The following is a 21161-nucleotide window of genomic DNA, read 5'->3' as shown; positions in this document are numbered from 1 at the left end:
GAGCAATTCAAGCATAACTGATTATGAAACAGCAACAAAGCCTGCTAGGGGCACGTGCCATATTCCTGGACCTCGTTTTGACAGATTTGTGTCCAAGATTATGTATTCTCTTTAAACTTTGGCTGCAATCAGGAAACTTGGCCACTTTGCCTTCAGCCTTGTTTCATATAATTTTAGGATTATTATTTCCATATTCTTTCCTCAGTCGACTTCAGACTAAACAGACGCATCTGCGTTGAGTTAATTGCTGACTAACATGTTTTTTCGCTCAGTACCACCTCGTGTTATATGTGGGAATATCCTATTTAGTACACAGAGTCAGTGCATGCTGGAATATAGCAGTATTAGCTTGCGTATTGGTGCCGTGTGTGTGTTTTGTGTGTGTGTGTGTGTGCATGTTCTTGAACACAATTAACTTTCCAATCCAGCTCTATGTACATGTAAAAGTCTTGCAACTCAAAACATTATTTAGTTGGTTCCAATTCCCCATGTGACAAAAAAACATAATTTGGTTTAATGTTTTCTTCTTTTTATTGACATTTCAGGGCAAGGTTTTTCCATCACACCATGAACCTGTGACTTGCAGAATGCATGAAATCAACTAGTTACTAGTTGCAGATGCACTTAACAGACAATGGAACACAGACTGTGCTTTTTCCATTCGTGCATGTGAGTGGGTGGTTTCAAAAGAGATGAGAACATGTTGTGTGAACATGATGAGAACAGTAACAGGCTTTAGAACCGTCCTATTTGCTTATGAGAACTTTTGATCACAATCACTTACTCAACGCTCACAAATGTTGCGTGCCATTGGAAACATTTGGGAGCAATGAACAACATGCATAAGACAGTACATCAAACTGCACCTAGTTGTGTTCATACTGAAATTCGATACACAATATCCTTCTCAAACCTGATGCGTTTGCGTCTAAAAATGGCGTGAAATTAAATATGAAATATGCTCACAGCATTCTTACTTGTACACTGTATTAATCATACAAATTAGTCGCCGCTTGTTTGTTTACTCATTAGTTTAAGCTTTTAACATTAATAAAAAAACACTTATGCGGCTCCAAGCTGTATAACATTAGCATTAGCAGAATGAAAGATGTTGAGGTTTTTCCGCTCTTGGGTAAATTGATTATATTAGTGATTGTAAATTTGTTGACTTTATAAAAATATATTTCAACGCAGTGCATTTTTAAAAACATATCTATACACTGCAATATCTGAAATGGATAATTAGCAAATTTGTCTGTGATGATTATATATTTTTAGCCTATTCTCTATATATGACCCCCTCCCCAGCCCAGCCCACCCACCCAATAACAAAATCTACCTAGCACTTTTGTAATTACCTTTGACCTCTCCAGTCGACCCTCCCGAATCTCTCGGCTCACGCAGAGGGGGGGCTCCTGGAAGTGGACGTCTCGAACCCCTCCTGCTCTCTGCACCCCTTCGCCTGGGTGCTCCTCGTGTGCCCGTGCCTGAGTGGAGTGGTGCTCCCCCCCCCTCAAACCCGCGCTGCTCAAGTCCTCAGCCTCCTGCGGGACACTTCAGCCTTTTTAACGCGCGCTCTTTCTCCGGCAAAGTTTCGCTCCGTCTCCTCCTCTCCCTCCCTCCCTCCCGCTCTTTTATTCTGGCCCTCCAGATCTTGTTCTTCTCTCACCCTCCTCGTGTTTCCTTATCCCTGCCCCCCCCCCCCCATACTGTGTCTCTCTCTTTCTCTCTCTCTCACACACACACACACACACACTACCTCTCTCACATACACACATACTCACGCAGTTATACACACACACCCCTATCCCCAGCTCCATTTCGGTTGGGTGGAGAAGCTCCTAACAGGACTCAGCTGGGGGGGGAAGTTAAAACAGGTCCCCACCAGCGCTGGATCCCCACAGGGGTGCTGGTTCAACGGCCCCACCTGTAAAGGGTTTCAGGTGAGGAGCACAATCAATGCCATCGGTCTCCTCTGGTTCTATACACACGCCTGGGATTTGTCCTCGTGGGGACCGTTTCAGAATCACCTAAAACTCTCAATAAGAATGAGACAAAAACACCTTTATGCTTGAGAATGGGTTCACATCTCCAGGTAAACACGGCAGAGGACCCACAGGTGACAGACTGGTTCAGTCTGGCTCACAGGTATGAATTCCACACTGCAGCAGCCACTGAGGAGCTGAAGGGGGGCGGGGATTCTGGTGTTATGAAATCAGGTGATCAGTCAGCTAGTTGAGAGTTAAACCAAAAATGACTCAAGAGAGAGACAGAAGTAGAGAGAGACAGGAGGGAGGGAGAGAGAGAGTGAGAGGGCAAAAGAGAGAGACAGCGAGAAAGAGAAATCATAAGAGACAGAGTGAGAGAGTGAAAGAAAGTCAGAGAGAGAGAGGGGGAGAAAGAGAGAGACACTGCTGTGTGTGAAAGAACTTGTCTGTGTAGAGCGCTCTGTTCCAGGGGGCATTATTTTCCCTGTGTCACCAGGCCCCGATGAAATCACTCTGTAAGTAAACACCGTTTCCCTGGCAACAAGGCGAAACAGAAAGGGCCAGTTTTTCTTCCACCCCCCCGCCCGCCGTGACGTCACAGAAAGAGCCAAAGGAGATTGAGAGTCCGACAGTCACCCTGGCAGGACTCAGAGCAGCAATAATAGATGAGGCGGGACCGAGCGAAACAAAGCCCGACTTGTCTGTTCTTCGGACATCGACACCCGTCTGGGCCCAGTTCACTTTCCACTCGGTCAGCACTCCTGACAGGAAGTGACATCACCCATCGACAAAGTTGGATGTCTCGACAGACGAACGCCGAATGGCTGAAAAAAAACGGTGAAGGAAATAAAAACAAAACAAAACAAAAACAAAGACACTACCTCATTGGGACATGAATGCTTTTTAATAAAAAAAGGCAGCACGTTTGTTACAGGGAGCAGATTTTTCCCAAGTCCAAAATAAATTTTACAAAAAGAAAAGGAAAAAAAAATGGGTGCCACCTCTATTAGGATCCAGCAGAACGAGAAGTGCTCAGTGAACAATTATCCAATAACAAACAAAAGCAACTGCATACCAACGGGCATCGAAAATCTGCGCACCTCAGAACAAGTTTTACCAAGTTAGTGACTGGAGGCTCAGTAATGTCTGCCTGTGGTCCCTATCCAAACGCACGTCTCCAGCGACGCCAACCCGACGTCCTCAACATCCCTCCACGATTCTCCCGACGATGACGTCGGGCACGAGACAGCATCACTTTTTCCACATTCTCACAAGTTCCCCCCTTATCTAGGACCGAACTACGCAAGACAGATCCTTAAATTGGAAAAACAGAGGGAAAAAATGATTTCATCCAAATGCAGAGAATGATGGAACACCACACTTTATTAAAAAAAAATAATTTGACCCGTTTTTTTTGGAGACGTCTCCTAAGTTGATAGACGCAGGTGGACTGAGGGGGTTGGGGCGGGTTTTGGTTGGGGGGTGCGAGAATTAAACAGGACCGGAGTGGTTTTAGGATCAGCTTCCAAAAGATACATTACTACCAAACAATGAACTTTAGATAGGATGAACTTGATGTACAGTGAGTGAGTCGGATTCACTGTTTAAAATGCTCAGCCATTGTCGCCTTAGGCCAGGGCACCCTATTCGGAAAATAAATAATGTTAATCTTATCAAAACAGTTTGGGAACCCTGAAGGACTTCCACAGCTAAACACGTCCCCTTACACACAGTCCATCGACGAACTCGGTCACGTTCTACCGATGGGACCAAAGCAAGTGCACGCTTGCCTTGGTTTAATTAAAAACAGTCCCTCCCCCCACAAAAAAAAACAGGAGGACAGGAGGAACCCGGTATTCTCGAGGCTCAGAAATTTAAAACCATTAAAAACAAAGAGAATTTAAAAACAAAAACGGCCTGGATCTCTGTCACGAGTGTCTCTGAGAGCGGGGGCCCAGGGTCAGGGGCCCAGGGTCAGGGGCCCAGGGTCCTCAGGATTCCAGCGGTCCCGTTGGCGGGAGTCGGGGGGGGTCTCTCCCCCAGGCGCTTGAAGAAGGACACGAAGGCCGACCCCCCCCGCCTGTCCGGCCTTGCCCTTTCCGAGCCCTGATTGGCCCGTTTCTGGAAGATGTCTCCGAAGCGGAAGGCGGGCGGGACGTCCGTGGGGCCCCGGGAGGGGGCCCTCTGCATGGGGCAGTCGGGGAGGGAGGTGGCGGTCCTGGGGGCGGGGCGGGAGGGCTGGGAAGGCGGGGCCGATGGGAGGCAGCTGTCCAGGGACTTCATCCTCCCCACGAGCGCCAGGGGAGGGGGCGGGACCCTGGGGGACACCGCGGGGGGGCGCTTCTCGAGGCGGTCGCCCGGGGAGACGGCGGGTGAGTGGCGGCGGTTGTGGCCGTTGGGAGGGGTGGCCCTGGGGGGCAGGCGCGGGCTGAGCACGGTGCGGGGAGGGGGCGGGGCTTCGCCGTCGCGGCGCAGGGGCGAAGTGGCGGCTCCGCCCGGCCCCCGCGGGGGCTCCAGGAGGAGGTGTTGCCCGGGCAACAGGCTCTCCCGGCTGCTCTGGTAACGCAGGACGCGCCGGGACACCTCCCGCATCCTCAGCACCTCCTCCTCCTTGTTCTCCTCGTTCTCCTTCTCCCCTTCCCCCTCCGCCTCCGCCCGGTCCTCCTCTTCCTCCTCCACCAAGGACGCGGCCGAGGAGCGCACGCCGGGGTAGAAGTGGGAGTCCGTCCTCCTCCGGTCGCGGGCGCGGTCGCGCCCCTTCGGGGTGGTCTTGCTGTCGATGGACGCCGCCCTCTCTCTCCTCTCGTCCGCCCCGCGGGGCTGCCCCTCCCCCGTCCGGGCGCTCGCGCTCACGCTCAGGTCCTGAGCCGAATTCCACCCGTTCATTCGTGCCTCGGCGCCTCTGAAGGGGCAGGGCTTCGGCTGGGGCTCCCCCGCAGAGGAGGTCGTCGACGTCGTCGTCATCTTCCCCGAGCCCAAATCGGCCAGGCTGCCCCCCGCGGGCGCGGTGGCCCCGCCCCTCCGGCGGGACCCGCGGCTGGACAGGAACTTCTCCAGGACGGCCTCCAGCGCCACGTCCTCCAGGTCCTTGTCGCGGTCCAGGCCGGAGCAGGTGGCCACCGACCGCCGCTTGGCCGCGTTCTGGAGCCTCTGCCTCTTCTTCTGCTCCGCCACCTCCCGCTCGCGGTTCTCCTGCGCAGAGCCAGCAAACGGAAAGAGAGCCGCCATCGTGTCAGGGGTCTTTCAAAAGTCAGGGCTACAAGTTACCTTTAGCCTCTGGCTCACACACCTGTCCCATAGGATCCAAACCTGCACCATAGTGCTTGGCAGGGTTCAGTATGTGTGCAGATGTGTCATGTGATGGGTGTTACTTTCACTACGCCTGTGTGTCAGTGCTGTACATGGAGATCTGCTGCTGTTGGAGATCAATAAACTAGATCTATTAATCAATCTATCGACCCATCTAGTTGAGTTGGGACTTTTTTTAAACCATAGCCTTAAAATCTCTGTCTGGAGTCAGACGCCCCCGGTGTCTGGGCTCTGTCTCGCCCTCGTCTGGAGTCTGACACCCCTTGTTTGGGGTCTCACCTGTACGGCTCTGGTCTTGGGGTACTCACCTGCACGGCCCTCATGAACTTGTCGCAGAAGGAGTGGAAGATGGAGCAGCACTCCTCCAGCCTGAAGAGGGCGGGATCCTCGCAGAAGAACTCGGCCACGGACTGGCTGACGGAGTCCAGGGCCTGCAGGGACACCTCCACCTCGGCCAGCCTCACCTCGGCCCTCTGGGAAGGGGCAAGGGTTCATTACATTACATTACAGGCATTTGGCAGACGCTCTTATCCACAGCGACGTACAACAAAGTGTATAACCATAACCAGGAACAAGTATGACGAAACCCCTAGAGAGAAGTACCGGTCCAAGTGCAGGGAACAACCGCATAGTTCAACTTGGAACTATGTTCACATCAACACGTAATGAGAACCGGTGCAACACAGGGCTGACCAACCCCTGTTCCTGGAGATCCATCGTCCAGTAGGTTTACATTTCAGCCCTAACTGGGCACACCTGGTTCCACTTAGCAGCTCAAGAAGATCTGATGTTAATATGCCAGTGTTACTGATTTTAGGCTGAATCTCTGAAAGCAAAAGTTCACAGAGGCAAAGCATTGCATACACAGCTGTGGTCTTCTGCGTTTGTCTCGCACAATATAAAAAGCGAAGGATTTCCCCTGGTGGACAAATGTAGATGTGTGGGTTTTTTGCTCGTTTGATGGTTGTTTGCATGCGACCCACTCACCCTCAGAAAGCTCTCCATCTGCGACTCCAGCTCCGGCTGCTTGGAAGAGTCCTCCTTCGCCTCCTTCACTTTCTCCACCTCCCTCTTGAAGTCCGTCTCCACTTCCTGCTTCTGGATCCTGCGTGGGGTGGAAGAGAACTCAGTTACAGTCATCGCCCAAACAGCTACACCAATCAGACCAAATATAAACACCCACTGAAAGGTTATGTAAAGAAACACATGCAAGAACTTTTCACGGAACCCAAAAATCCCCGGCTACCCCCCCGACCACCAGTTTCCTGTACCTGGCTGCAGCCCCGATGTTCTGAAGCTGATTGGGGAACTTCAGCAGCGACGCGTCGATCTTCTGAGCTTGCTGAAGCGCGGGGGGGCAGAGAGAAAGATTTTATTGAATTTTGGCTCATTAGGACCGACTTCGGAACAAGCGCACGTTCTACAAACTAATCATATGGTCAGCTACCATCTTCTATCTGTCATCTGTGCTTCCAGTGACAGGAGTTTCCAGTGTTATATTTAAGCAATAGGGCATGAGAGGAAGTGCTGTATTGTGAATATAGTCACAGCTACAGGGGAACTGCTAGGCATGATGCGAAGTGAACTGTACTCACAATAGAGCACAGTCTTGAGTGCCGTATTGCTTTAATAAAACAGTTACAGAAACAATTAATTGATGACAATATTATTTATTTTGTAAGTAACTGTTTGCTCGTGAAGTTTTTGTTTTGGCTCAGCACTATGATGCCTGATTGCACTTGGCAAGTTCTTGATTGCATGATTAGTTAAGCTGAATCAGGTGTTGTAGTGCTGGGCTAAAACCAAATCCAGCGCCCACACCGGGCCATTTTTTGGATACGACTGGACACCCCTGGTCTATAGAACCTGTAGCAAAAGTGGTACACCCTTAAAAAGTGTAGAGCTAATTCAACTCTAATACGGAACATAGGAGTCCAATAGAGACCATATGCTCTCTCTAAGAGTTCATTTTACACTGTGTACAAATTTACATCACAACATGTGACACAGCTGCGTTCCATCTGATGCTCAGCAGCGCCTCACCATGGCCACGTAGTGCATCAGGTTCATGCTGGGCTTGTTGGCCTTGGTGTCCACCAGCTTGAGCAGCGAGGCCATCCGGAACCCGATGGCGCTTCCCGCGTATCCGCCCTACCAGGACGGGACGGCCGAGGAGGAAGAGAGAGAACAGATTAGGGGAAAAGGGGCAGGGGCAAGCAAAGCGGGATTCAAAGGGCTCTGCACCACTTCCTTGGGTTAAAGGTCAGAGGTCACAGGGAATAATACTACTGTGCCACTAACACACTACAAATGCAAAGTGCAAGGGTCACTTCCATCCAAGAACAGCATGGTCATGGTTTAAATTACTCTGTACCAATCAGAAGTACTCCAAATGTATTGCTCTTCCTTTTTTAAAAAAAAAGGAAAAGATAACCATTCCCTTGCTTGAATAGCCAAGGGAACTGTGAGCGATTAAGGCTAAAGCGATTAAGCTTTGTTTCAGCAGAGCGCCGTTTCCGTGGAAACCCCCTAAAGCCCGCCCGGTTACAGAGTGAGCTCCCTTCTTCACTCACGGCGTTCATGTAGTTTCCCGCCTTCAGCACCAGGCGAATGATGGAGTGAAGGTCATCGCAGTCCAGCAGCTCTGCGGATGTACAGACGGACAGACAGACAGATGTACAGATGCATACGCATTACATTTAGTGGGCCTTCAACCTTTTATGCCGCAAGATAAGAACGTTCTAATCACATAATGGTTAACTGAACTGAACATTCTAATTCTGATGTCACAATCACTGCTGGCCATTGAAAGCAGTGGAGTTCTGAGAAAACATTACAAAAAACCTACTCTTTGAAAGGGTTAAAGCCATGGTTGTTAAGATCTTGATTCTATAGAGCACGAAGGCAGCAAAGAGTTAAATTGCAAATGAGCTAAACTGTGTGATAGCACAAAGTAGCAATGTGCTGACCTCTCTGCAGCTGTTTGCGACACGGCAACAGACAAATACAATGCAGTGGCATGAAATGATATGGTTTGTTCGGCAGACAGTAAAGTCTTGAAATAAAGTCTTAGAACTTTAAAGTCCCAAATTGCACGCAAGTGCATTTTACCCTGCATAAAAAGTAACTACATGTTTATCCATCTGCAAAAATACACAACAAAAGCATGATAATTCAAACCTCAAATTCAAGCTCGCAATTATGATTTTTCTCCCAAGGTTTGGTTAGAGTAAATGGGCTTTGCGTGAACCAGCAAATGGCAGCCAATTTGCACCGGTTCATCAAGTCATGGGTGTCAGAATCCAGTTCTGGAGGGCTGCAGGGTCTGCTGGTTTTCAACTTTTCAGCACTGGTAATTAAGACACTGGTTCGCTAAAAAAATCCCCACATCTTGTTCTGTAGGTCCTTAATTGGCCTGACTGAAGGGAAACCGCAAAGACACTGCAGTCCTCCAGGATTTTAGTTTGACACCCGTGGGTTAAGTGAGGAGAACTGGGAGCTACTTTCACTCAAAACATTGACGCATTCTCTTGGGGGGCGAGAAACATAGGCAGACAGAGCAGGCAGGCGTTACCTTTAGCAGCCGTTGTCATGACGGCGATGGACTGCTTCATTTCCTCGATGAGGGGGAAGAACTCCTCGCGGAGAACCAGACTGCGGATTCGCGCCTCGTAGCTGGAAGGAATCGTTAATTATTAATATCAGCGTCGGCGCGCGCCGGCCAAGTAAACGCACGCTACCGCACGGGCCAATTCAAAAATAACGGAGTTCGATTCAAAATAAACACTCGCGTCTAACCCCCGACATTTGCTGTCATCCTGCGCTTGTTTTCCCATCGTTTGAATGAATGACAGCAGAATTAATTATGGTTTTCAGATGCGTTCTTCTCCCATTACGTTGAGCGCTAGTTGTCAGCATTTTTTATTTTTTTATTTTTTGGAAGCGAGACCGCTCATAGCCGTATATTATTAATGGGCTACATTGGAAAATATAGCCGCAGTATAGACAGGAAATGGCATGCGAAATACAGAAGTGGTTTTTGGAGGAGGTTCGGTTGCTTAAAAAAAATGAACTCCATTCTTTAATATTTAAGTATCCAAATACCCTAAAACAACATGGTGCGGGACATCGTCCAGAATCACTCTAAACCGTGTTGAAGGTTAGATTCCGAAGAGGGTTTTTTTTTTTTTTTTTTTGGAAAAGCTTGAACATACAGTGTGAAGTGAAGAGGTATTTTCCATGCTATCACACGCTATTACATGCAACGCGCGTGCCACTGGCAGTGATGCACAACATGCAACCCAGCCCTCTCTTTATAAATTTTAAAAAAAAAAACTCATGTACTGTAGGCACTGTCGTCGTTGATATAAGGAAGAGTGCTTTGTTGAGAGCTTCACTCTTATGGCTACCCAACATCAACAAATCCCCCCCCAACTTAATTTTGACTCATGGTTCTTTGCAAGTGCCAGTGTGGTGCGTAGGCTAACAGCTTAAACAGGATTTATAGTGGTCCACAGCAGGATACAAAGAACAGCAGTGTAAAATTAGGAGGAAAAACAGACAAGTCTGTAAATCCCAATGCCTTTTTGTGCATGTAGGGGTTTTAATCAGGAGCACAGTCAGTGAGGACACTCACCTGGGGACTTTGACCAGGAGCACCATGAACAGGTCAGCCTCACACAATCGGCACAGGTCACCCCTGAACGCGAGCAGCTTCTTCACCTGAACACAGACACAACCTGTTACAGTATCACACCTTAACAAAGCAGCTTCTTCACCTGAACACAAACACAACCTGTTACAGTATCACACCTTAACAAAGCAGCATCTTCACGTGAACACAACCTGTTCTAGTTTCACACCAAAACAAGACAGCTTGCACCTAAACGCAAATACAAACACAACCTCTTGCCGTCTTCAATCTTAACGTGGAAGTCTTCAGCTTAAAACAGTCACAAACACTTTTTACACCCTCAGATCAGCACAGTACGGGTGGAGAGCAAAGGTTATATTGAGTATAAGGTTGTTTTGCACTTTTACAAAAGGAAAACAGGAAAACTGAACCAGTGATGACAAAACCAAATTCAAAAACGCATACCGATAACGGTACCAAAACAGGCTTAAACCAGCCCACACCACCTTGTGGCTCCAGAGGTAGGTACCGACAGAAGCCTCCGGAAGCCCACAATATGGCTGGAGCTTTTGTGTGCAATGAACTGATAACTGCAGTGCAGCATACTGGGTAAGGCTCTGGGCTTCTGGCCTAATGGCTGCAGACTCGATTCCCATGTAGAGCACTGCTGTTGTACCCTGGAGCAAGGCACTTAACCTCAATTGCTTGCGTAAATATCCAGCTGTAGAAATGGATACTATGTAAAAAAATAAATAAATAAAGGTTGTTTAAGTCTCTCTGGATATGAGAATTTGCTAAAATGACAGTAATGCAATGCAACTGTATCAACCATCTCAAGAGTAGGTTTTTTTGGAATGCTTATTCCAAAATTCTAAATCAGTGTTCTAGAACTCCACCAGTGATCACAATCACCAGCAGTGACTGTTACATCAGCATTAGAACGTTGAGTTGACGATATTCCATTCACATATGTGACCTCACTGCTAAAAGGGGTTAATAAGATCCCGCTCACCTCTCCCTCTTCGGGCAGGTGCTTGGACAGCTCCCTCAGCTTCCCCGTCCCGAACTTCAGCCAGTTTCCCTGCTGGATGTCCTCCACCATTTCCCTCATCGGCCTGTAGAGGGAGCACACGAGTCAGCCAGTGTGCAAGCACAGGACACGAGTTACTTATCCGATGCACTAAAAAAACCGAGGAGCTTAAAGAATTTTAAAAAGGTGCCGAGACAGTTTCAACCATTTCATGCATTCATAAATCAATCAGAAAAACAGATTACTTAGAACACCAGAGAGAAAAAGTGTAGATTCATTGCCCAGCACTATAATCTTTTCATCAGGGGTCCCAAACTGATATTAGTCCTGGAGAACAAGGGGGGGGGGGGGGTGGGTGAAACTATTTTGCACCAAATCCAATTAAATTCAAATGCACTCAATCAAATGTGGGCTGGGTGACGGGCATGGTATTTATTTCAACTTAAGAGATCTTAAGATCGCTTTGAAATCGCTCCTGGGGAACCACTCCTCGATAAGGTTCCGGAAGTCACACCCTGGGTAATTAGCACCTCAGGTAGTTCGATAAGGAGGAGATGTTCCGCCTGCAGTAAGACAGTTTGCACAGACCTCAGAGATGCATGAAGAAGAGACGTTCCCCCCTTTAAATGGGCCAGATTAATGAAGACAAATGCAATGCAAATTTACACTGCAAATTAATGTGTGCAAATGAGTTTCTGAAGCAGGCGGAAGCAATATAATAAGCAAGTGTTCCCTTATTCCATTGCACTTTGAGCCATTCGTGTGTGTGTGTGTGTGAGTGCGTGCGTGCGTGTGTGAGAGAATGTGTGGGGTGTGAATTCACTGAAAAACAGTTTGTGCGTGTGTGCGCGTGTGTCCATGTGGGGTATCAATTCACTGAAAAGCATTGTGTGTGTGTGTATGCATGTATTTATGTGTGAGTGTAGTATCAATTCACTGAAAAGCACTAGACTGAATGGTGGATAGAGAGAGAAGAAAGCGGTAATGAACAACAGAAAGGACCGCTGGTCTGCGGTAGGAGAGCTGTTCAGATATCAGTCGGCTCTGGAACAGGGCGACGTCTGCACTAAGGAATCCGGCCGCCAGGATTACTCATGCAGGGGGGCGGGGATTAGATCCAGGAGGCACTGCCCCCCGTTTCCAAAAAAAAAACACCCGCTGCCCCCTGTCAAACAACTCGACCTGGGACACAGCCCCGGGCCGCTGTGGTCACCTCTACCTGACGCGCCAGGTACACCTGCGGGTGTGACCGTCCTTCTGTGGAACGAGGACCGCGCAGAACCGTCTTACTGATGGCGGTTTTACAGGGCTGGCTACATTTCCAATGAACAAATAGAATGAGTCAGAAAAGAAGAATTGTGCCCAATCATCACATCTGCGGTGCGTTAGAGCAGGAATCCAGCCAATAGGAGTCAGCTTCTCCATCCTGGATGACCACTCTGTACCCGTTTCCTGTGAAAGAACATGAACCGCACCCGTACCACCAATGTCCCCATCCCCCTAAAAACAGCACAATACGCTCTCGGAAGAAAGGATTCCAAAAGGCTCCTGTGTGTCTCCGTATAGCAGGGCTGCCCTATGCTATTCCATGGGACAGTCATTTTGAACACTCCGAGCGATTTCTGGAACAAATCTACAGTGATGAAGCACACCGAACCAATCACACCTCTGCACTACCTGCACATGCAATTAGCGAACATGTGCGTTGATTGACAGGTGTGTCGGGTTCCAGGGAATGGCTTCCGGTTTATGAATGCAGCCGTGGTTACTTCAACGAAAGCAGGTCTTTAGAGTTCACCCTCCTCACGGGCACAGCACCCTTACCGCTTAAACTGCTTCAGAAAGATCCCAACGTTCATGCTCTTCTTAGCATTCAAAATGGAGACCTGAGGGGACGAGAAAACGGGGGGGGGGGCAGAATGAGGTAAGAGAGGGCGCTGACATGGACAGAATCTGTGTGCTAGCCTAAAAGAGATCCTGCTGTGTATTAAGTGTAGGAGAGTTCAGAGTTAAGAGATGCGTGAACCTTAGCTACAGAATGTGGTCGGCCCCTTGATTGGAGACCCTGGTCTTTAGCTTAAGGGGCTCATCATATCTCCGCGTACGGTGGCCAGCAAGGGACAAGGTTCAAAAACCCTCAGCAGCTCTATCACCTTTACACCAAGCCAATATGTAGTCTGGTATGTGCTTGACCAGTGCTGCCCAACCTTGTTCCTGGAGATATACTGTACTGTAGGTTTTCATTTCAACCCTAACAAAGCATACCTCATTCAACAGCGAGAGACCACAGCCAGACCTATCTCCACACTTCGTTTCAGCGCTGGCACAGTGCTGAAGAAAGGTCTGGGGATATCGGTATAGGGGAAAAAACTCTCTGGCTTGTTTGTATTTCTTTAAACCAATCACAATCGTCTTGGGCAGCGCTAAGCCCAGGATGCATCGATGGTGCCCTTGCAAAAACGGTAACAGGCAGATAGCGGAAAGGGAGGAGAATTCTGACTGAAATAGTCGGCCAATGGCGGGTTTATACCCACAGTCTATATCCTGTGAGTCAGACTACTAATATGTAGAATCAGGAGTGCCAAATTAGGGATATAAGCTCAAAAGGTGACCTTTGACCTGGAATAGATCCTCTATCCTTTGGTAGCCAGGCAAACAGACAGACCCCATGACCATCAAAGATGACGTAACCAGTGAGAAAAAGCAATGGCTAAACTGACCTTTGACCTCCAACTGAACAAGAATCAATTAAAGGGTTCAGAGGTTGCCCCCCAACATTAAAGTGAAGTCATGCAAACAAGTTACTCATCATATTTCAACAACTGCTTTTCACCTACAGACAAATTCCTCGTATAGAAATTCACTTTTCTCTACAACATGATTCCATTCCATGGAGAAATGCATACAAACGACAACCTTTATCCCCCCAGATGTTACTTCTCTTTCTAAAAATAACTAATATTCTTTCTGGGGAAATAAACCGTGAAATTACATCACATTTCAGCATACCGCAGGCACACACTTACCCAGAGAGAATTACTCAGATAAAACGCCGCACACACACAATCCATTTATACACCGAGATATTTCACCGTAGCAGTTCATGTTAAGTGCTTTGCTCAAGGGTACAACAGCAGCACCACAGCGGGGAATTCAACTTGTGACCTTTGATTCACAAGCTCACTTCCCAAACTATGGGGATAATGTTAAAGTGCAACATTATAAATATTAGTGGCAGGGTGAAAATATCAGCAGTTTTGCTGCTTTTCTTAGTGCTTGAACATCTTGACTATCATACGGAAGTCACACTACCACAGAATTTTCCTGGGAACTCATTTACAAGCAAAGATTGCACCCAAGGATCCGTAACTTTCTGCAGGCAAAACGCAGTATAATATTGTTCCAGCTGTGATACAAGCATAACCACAGCCCCCCATGAAATGAACGGGTAACTCCCATAGCTACACATTCATATTAAATAACATCTACATTAATAAATGTCATGCAATAGCATTACCTCACTATGGACCCAACAAGCATATCAGTAATATGTCACGGCCAAACCTATAGCATGTCAACAAGAACTTCAATGTACTTAAGTCTTTCATTATTATTATTTTTTTTTATAAAGTGAAGAACAAACTGATTATCAAACATATCCCCACAGCCTTAGGTCCAGCATGAACATAATAGTAGACCGCTTGTTAAAAACCAAAAAATGGTTTGAATAACCTGGCAACACACCACATCCCAAACGGTTGCACAACCAGGAATTCTGAAAGCGTCACGCAGTCCACGATTTACAATAAATTAATCGCGCGTTTAACGTCACAGTTTCATATCTGCGGTGACAGAAGGAGAGATCAAGACTCTGGAAACGTGCAGATCTTATAAGTTATGCAAGGGCCGTTCTCTACGCCTCACTCACGGGATTAAAAAGCGCTTATCCTTCCCAGCCATTGTGACTTAGCAGGCCAGCGCTTCGACCTTTAATCCAAGGTTATCTGAGAAAGAATGAGTCATATCAAGGAAGTGACTTTTTAGATGGGTCTCCTTTTAGCCTTTCTGAAAATTTATCTCAACGTTTCTTTCATCTTCTATAAGCCACTTTACGATTGTGAAACCATCGCTAGTCAGGCACGGTTAAGAAGTGCGGTCGTGAGCAGGTTCTCGTGAAATCTTTTCAGACCACTCTCACCTCTCCTTGTAGCAGTAAGCCAGAACTTGTGAGAGAAATTCGACGAGTAATATCTCTATTGGAACAGCCATTGGCATCGTCACTGCAAAATAAAGAGGCTGAAGACACTCATTTAACTTCAACTGGATGAAATAATGTCTACAGAAGTGGCTGTCACTGTACACAAATCCGAGCAGCATTATTTAAATTATTATAAGGGGGTTTACTGTGTTTGCAGATGAGAATTCACGCAAACATCGGAGCCGGCAAAGACAGTTACATAAACTAACCAGCTAACTGCTTTGCTCTGTCCTCACAGCTCTCTACCTGCAGGAGGTTCCAACTGGTGACAGGAGTTTCAGGTGCCACACCCCACTGTACTTGACCATGCCCCCCCCTCATGAATATTCACGATACACATTACATTATGCAAGTTTCAGATTCCTCGGCTGGGAGACGGCTAGCATTCAATGCTAAACCGCGGGGCCGAGTATCTGTTGGGTCTGTAGAAACTGTGACTATGCTTTAACAAAAGAGACTCATTCACACATCGCACCCCGGAGCCTTAGGTGTTGGAACACATCTCAGTCACACATGAACACACTAACCCTCCTCATTAAACGGAGGACAGAACAACCCTGAAATGTCAGGAGAAGGGATCTGGCAGACCATCTCGGGTTGCTAAGCGACCGGGAGGCAGACCAATTAAGAGGTTTTGCGGCTTCCCAAACTTTCCGAGCATCGCAGACTCACTTAACGAGCGACTGTTTTTTCTGTGACCCACCCCGTGTTAAAATGTCACCAGATAAGTTGGAATGTGGACATTCATTTTGTTCCGTTTCAATATTTACATTTTTTTATTTTTATAACGTGTTGTGAGCTGTAGCTAGAGTAGTGCATGAGCCAGTCCACCTCTCACCCCAAGCCCCACCCACAATCCATCAGTGGATCACAGTGCAGTTTTGGGAAACCGCTCCACTAACCCTCTCACTTAACTGCAGATGAAAGACAGCATTAATGTCAATAATAGGTGATCTAATTGCTAAGCTATGTTGTTGCTAGGCTACAGATACAAGTCACTCAGAACAGCAGACGGCTAACTTTCTACGCCTACGTAGGTCCGACATAAGGTGGGAGTGCAAGTTTTTGTGACCCCCCAGGTCCCATTAAAACGTAGATAGATGGATGGCGCGATTTGGAAATACTCTAGTATTACTAATGTTCTAGTCTTAGATTAGGCAGGCAGAAGCAACAGGTGCAGCGATCAACAAGGCTAGCGTGCATCAGGCCGCCGCGGTTGCTAAGCAACGGAGGCGACGGGCCAATCGGATCGCGGCATGCGCGACCGTGCGTGTGCTCACCGCTTCGCTGGCCTGGGCGGACGCGGGCAGGCCCCTCCCGCCCCTCCCCGGGACGGTGGCGGCTTTGGCGGCGGAGGCGGGCCGCTCCTTGGGCGGCCCGCCCGGCCCGCCGTGGCTGAAGAGCTCCTCCATGCGCTCGATGTCCAGCGGGAAGTCCTCGGGCTCGGCCCCCCGCCGCGCCGTCCACACGTTGCGCTTGCCCAGCACGCTCTGCCGCGGGATGGCGTCCCAGTTGAAGTTGCGCATGCGGGACCGCCGCTGGACGCTCCGCGAGAAGACGTCGCCGCCGCCGACGATTGCGCTGCCGGGGCCTGGCGGGGGAGGGGGAGGGGGAGGCGGCGGAGGAGGAGGAGGAGGAGGAAGATTGGGAGGTGGAGGTGGAGGTGGAGGTGGGGGTGGGGTGGGGGTGGGGGGTAGGAGACGCCACAGTTGCGGAATCCGCTCCGTCTGCCACGGAGTCCGACGGACGAAAAGGAGGCGAGGTAACCATGGCTACATCACCATCCATCTGCTTTTATTGAAGAAAAAAAAAAGGAAAAAAATCTGGATGGCTGTCGTCGGCAAGATGGAAAGCCAAACCGAACAGACAGGAGACAGGAGCAGAGATAGGGAGGCGCAGAAGTATGGCCACAAGTGTCTCCCAAGGGTCCCTTTCAGAACCGAGAGTCCAAACTGCGTGTGTGAGCAGAGTCAAAGACCGTTCAAATGTTTGGGTCATGCAAGGCAGAGGTCTGTGTAGTTTGTTCTTATGCTCTTGGTGCTTCCTCCCTCATCTTCCTCAGCTGTACCCTGCAAAATAACCAAAAAAACACAAGTGAAAATTACTTATGGAGTCAAAACAGGGTTCTACATCTTCCTCGAACAAAGTGAACCATTCAATGACCAGTATTTGACAGGGGACTCAACTGTAACCCTTTGACCAGCACTGCCACTGACGGCCCTTATAGAAATACAACATACTGAAAATAGATGGAAATAAAATATGTAATGAAATATATTTGCTACACTTCCCAATATATGGACAAATATACACATTAATGACACATTACGATTTATCAACATTTCTCTGACGAATCATATTTTCAATTAAATATTTTTGTTCCACATATTTATTATAGTTTATTCTGTTTCCGTGAGTTTATATGCATGTGCATATATGAGCAGAGTGAGAGGGCAGGTATGCTGCACTGTTGGATGTCTTCCTATAGGCTACCGATAACAGCGTTCATCATGGAAAACAGTCAGAAAGTCAAACATACTAATCGGCCAGAGCAGTCTATACAATTTGCATTTTTTAGATTTCTCTTGTCAAGTCACAAGCTGCCCATTCTGACCACTTTCTCCCAGCACCCAGATAAGAGAATCATTTGAATATACATCTGGCTGTAAGGCACGTATTTCACACTAAAGACCAACTGGATAGGCGCTGCACTTTTTTTTTTTTTTTTTAACAAACTGGAGAGAGGGGATAAAAATAAAAAATGAATTACTGCTCGTGGACAGGAACAGTCTGGCTTTAGTAGTCTAATAACGGCCACACAATTAACCTCCTAGCATTAACATGAACCCATGTCCGCCATTGGCCAAAAAAAAAACCCCTTGTAAAATTAATTTACGCATAAACGCAGTCTCAGAAGTTCTGCTCTTTGAAGCAGTTTCTGCTCGCACAGTGGCGGAGGAAGGCCGAATGAGGATACAGGCCCTCTGTTACATTTAGCTATTCAAGCATGTAGCAGCATCGTGACATATGGAATAATAATCTATAATAATCTTTAGCCTGCGCCGTGGCAATACAACAGAGCACACGCATAATTCTGCTTTCGGGCAAGCCGGTAGGAATAATTACAGGGCGAATTTGAAACAAACCACTTGGAAAATGTCGGCACATTTATTTTCCCGTTTAAATTTATGTGAAATAACAAAAAATATGTTGTAGCGGTGGAGCATGAAAAAAAGTCCTTCATAGCTCCAGACTGGTAGCGGGGAAATTAGTTGGACCCTTTATAGCCGTAAAATGATTTTTATTTGGAACGTTTTTTACAGTATAAAAAGCCTTTAGAGGAAATATTGGCGAGAGAACAACTTGAATAGCAACCACAAAGTCGAGCTTGGCCAGTGCTGTCAGGATTTTGCAAAGTTTTGTCAATAATGTATAACCTGCAATAACCCACACCACTGTTGAATATGATCGATAAACCCACGCCACTGTTCAATATTCCAAGACAAATACGATTTTTTTTTGCTCCCTCGTTTTCACTTGTGGTTACAGAGTGCACATTTTGCTAATAAATAAATATTAATGAAAAAAATTGATATTTAATTTTATAGAGAACTCAAATGTGCATTAAGAACCACCTCTTTAGTGATGTTTTAATACACTGTAAATAGACCAAAACAACGAGAAACCCAGATGTTGCAGGACATTTTTGTTGAGTATAGGTTCAGTCCAGGTCTACAACATTTCTTAATGCAATAAAAAACATTGGGCACTACAAATTCAACGACAATTTAAAACATTGGACACATGCTACACTGATTACAGCGCTACCTCCATTTAATTTAAACGGGCCTTTGACATGTCTGAAAGCCAGAAAAGTCACTGCGAGCTTAACAGAATGATGCGCGCTTTAAACTGAACCATGCAATGGATAACGTGCAAAAAAAAAAAAAGTTTAAGGAACCTTTTAACATCCCGTTTCTGGCTATTGTTCCAATGTACTGCAACCAAACAGATGGTGAAATGACGACACTCTAGAGACCCGGACAATGTAAAGACGACGGGTTTGGATCTTAAAACTGTGACCAATTCATTTAACCAGACGCAAGTTAATTGAGATAGCGGCTAAATGCAATCTGCCGGTAAAAGCCTACAGGAGGTAATTTTGAATTGCAACTCGTTACAAAAAATAATCAATTACAAAATATATATTTTTAATTATTTGTATCATATTGTACATAAACGTTCGATACGTACCAGCGCAGACCACGGAATCCCTCGATGAAAAAGTTTCATACAAATCGCTGTTCATTTAGATGATAATCCATTTTAGCCAGAGAGCACCAAACGCTTCCAACTGCCTAACTCAAACCACGTCTTCATTACCGCGGCACATAGCCTCGCCCCCTATCAGAAGTACCCACCCACTCACCTGTGCGCCAGGTATACGCACAGCGTTGACCTGTGCACTTCCTGAAAACACTATTGAAGCCACCGTCGAAAGATGCGTAGATCCGGAGAATTCTGGCCGAGACCACACATCCATAAACATAAACATAAATACAGCAAGAATGATGCAACGGGTTCTCTGCGTAATAATATAATTCATAGATTTAATAACACAATGCAATCAACATAGAACTAATTAGAACTAAATTATGCCGATGATGACTGCTAGTTACTGTTCGTCATCCGGAATCAGAAGGTCCGTAGGCCCCTATGTGATCTTATTTCATTCGCCGTGGCCAAGATAGATGTAAACACCAGACGTTGCAGGTTTATTAACTATGTAGGCTAGGAACATTTATAAAGGCTTTGCACTTGGACGTTTGACTTGTGAAATTGAGATACAGATCAATTCAAGTAATAATTTGTGTTATTAAAATAATATTTTATCATAGCGACAAGAGACATATGAAACATATATCCTGATATAGACTTTATTCAGTTGAAAATTTTAAATATTTTTGAATTATCTCTATGCTGAAAGCAAGTTCTCATGCTGTACACAATTACGATGATTTGGTATCGGTCTTTTGGAAATCATGCTGCTTACGTAGGTAAAATGGAATGTTTACATTCTAACCAATCAACGGTTTATCAGTTTAATAGGCTGATAAATCAGAAGTTAAATGGAAGTGAATATGGACATGGCGTGTCCCTCCAACTCTCCTGTTCAGAAGTGGCATATTTTGCATAATTCTGCTGTTCTCAAAACTGTTCTCAAGGGGAAAGTATAGCCTATACCTTGTGGCTTACTAAATTCCTTAAATATGCAAAACAAGTTATTGCACAGGGTATAAAAATATGCAAATTTGAAACTATGATGTACAAAGGTGTTTGGTCAACTGACAAAGGCTGCAGTGAGCAGACGGGTGGTCCTACAATTGGAATGGATAAAAAAAAAAAAAAACATCAGTCAAAGCAGATGTACAGAAATTTTGGGGTTAATTGGGACCATATTCTATGCTTTAAAAAATTACACTTACTGCCAACAAGCTAAAAAAAAGTGCCCGACCATAGACTTGTTATGCACGCTTGGTTTGGCTGAGGTCCTGACAGGGGTCAGCCACTCTAGTCAGAGTTTATTATTCATAACGTTTCCACGAAGCATTATCTTGCATCGTGACGGCGTTTTCCAAAGCTTCCAAAGGTTCAAAGCCGAAGCGAAGGCAGAAAGGAAAGTGAGCGTGGAATGTTCTGCTGGAGCGTTTCAACATTTCGGAGCATTTCGGAACGGGGAAACATTTACGACGGGGAGCTGCTGGGTGGCCCACTCGGTCGGTGCAAGGGGTGAGCCTCATGATCTGGGACCCGAGACCGAATCCGCACTGTCCCGGTACCACCTGTGGCTCCGGTAGCTCCATAGATCAAATGCACAACTGCATGGTTCTGGGAAAGGGAGGATCCTGTCTGTGTTAGGGGGGGGGGGGTCCCACAATCCAG

The 21161-nt window shown here is 46.8% G+C and overlaps 1 protein-coding gene across 1 annotated transcript; it reads right to left on the bottom strand.

The window, feature by feature from the left end:
* Positions 1-3353: 3353 nt before the first annotated feature.
* Positions 3354-19671, bottom strand: fhdc3 (FH2 domain containing 3). The gene is made up of 12 exons (XM_064352668.1): positions 19473-19671; positions 16499-17287; positions 12785-12846; positions 10943-11045; positions 9934-10019; positions 8872-8972; positions 7871-7941; positions 7341-7448; positions 6569-6639; positions 6285-6402; positions 5606-5770; positions 3354-5180 (listed from the first exon to the last, which is right to left on the bottom strand). Exons 2-12 carry the CDS (start codon positions 16742-16744, stop codon positions 3963-3965), a joined length of 2349 nt encoding a protein of 782 aa, XP_064208738.1. The 5' UTR covers positions 16745-17287; positions 19473-19671; the 3' UTR covers positions 3354-3962.
* Positions 19672-21161: the final 1490 nt, after the last annotated feature.

This window comes from Anguilla rostrata, chromosome 9, assembly GCF_018555375.3.
Source record: "Anguilla rostrata isolate EN2019 chromosome 9, ASM1855537v3, whole genome shotgun sequence".
NCBI classification, from domain to species: domain Eukaryota; kingdom Metazoa; phylum Chordata; class Actinopteri; order Anguilliformes; family Anguillidae; genus Anguilla; species Anguilla rostrata.
This window is presented reverse-complemented; position numbering and strand designations above follow the sequence as displayed.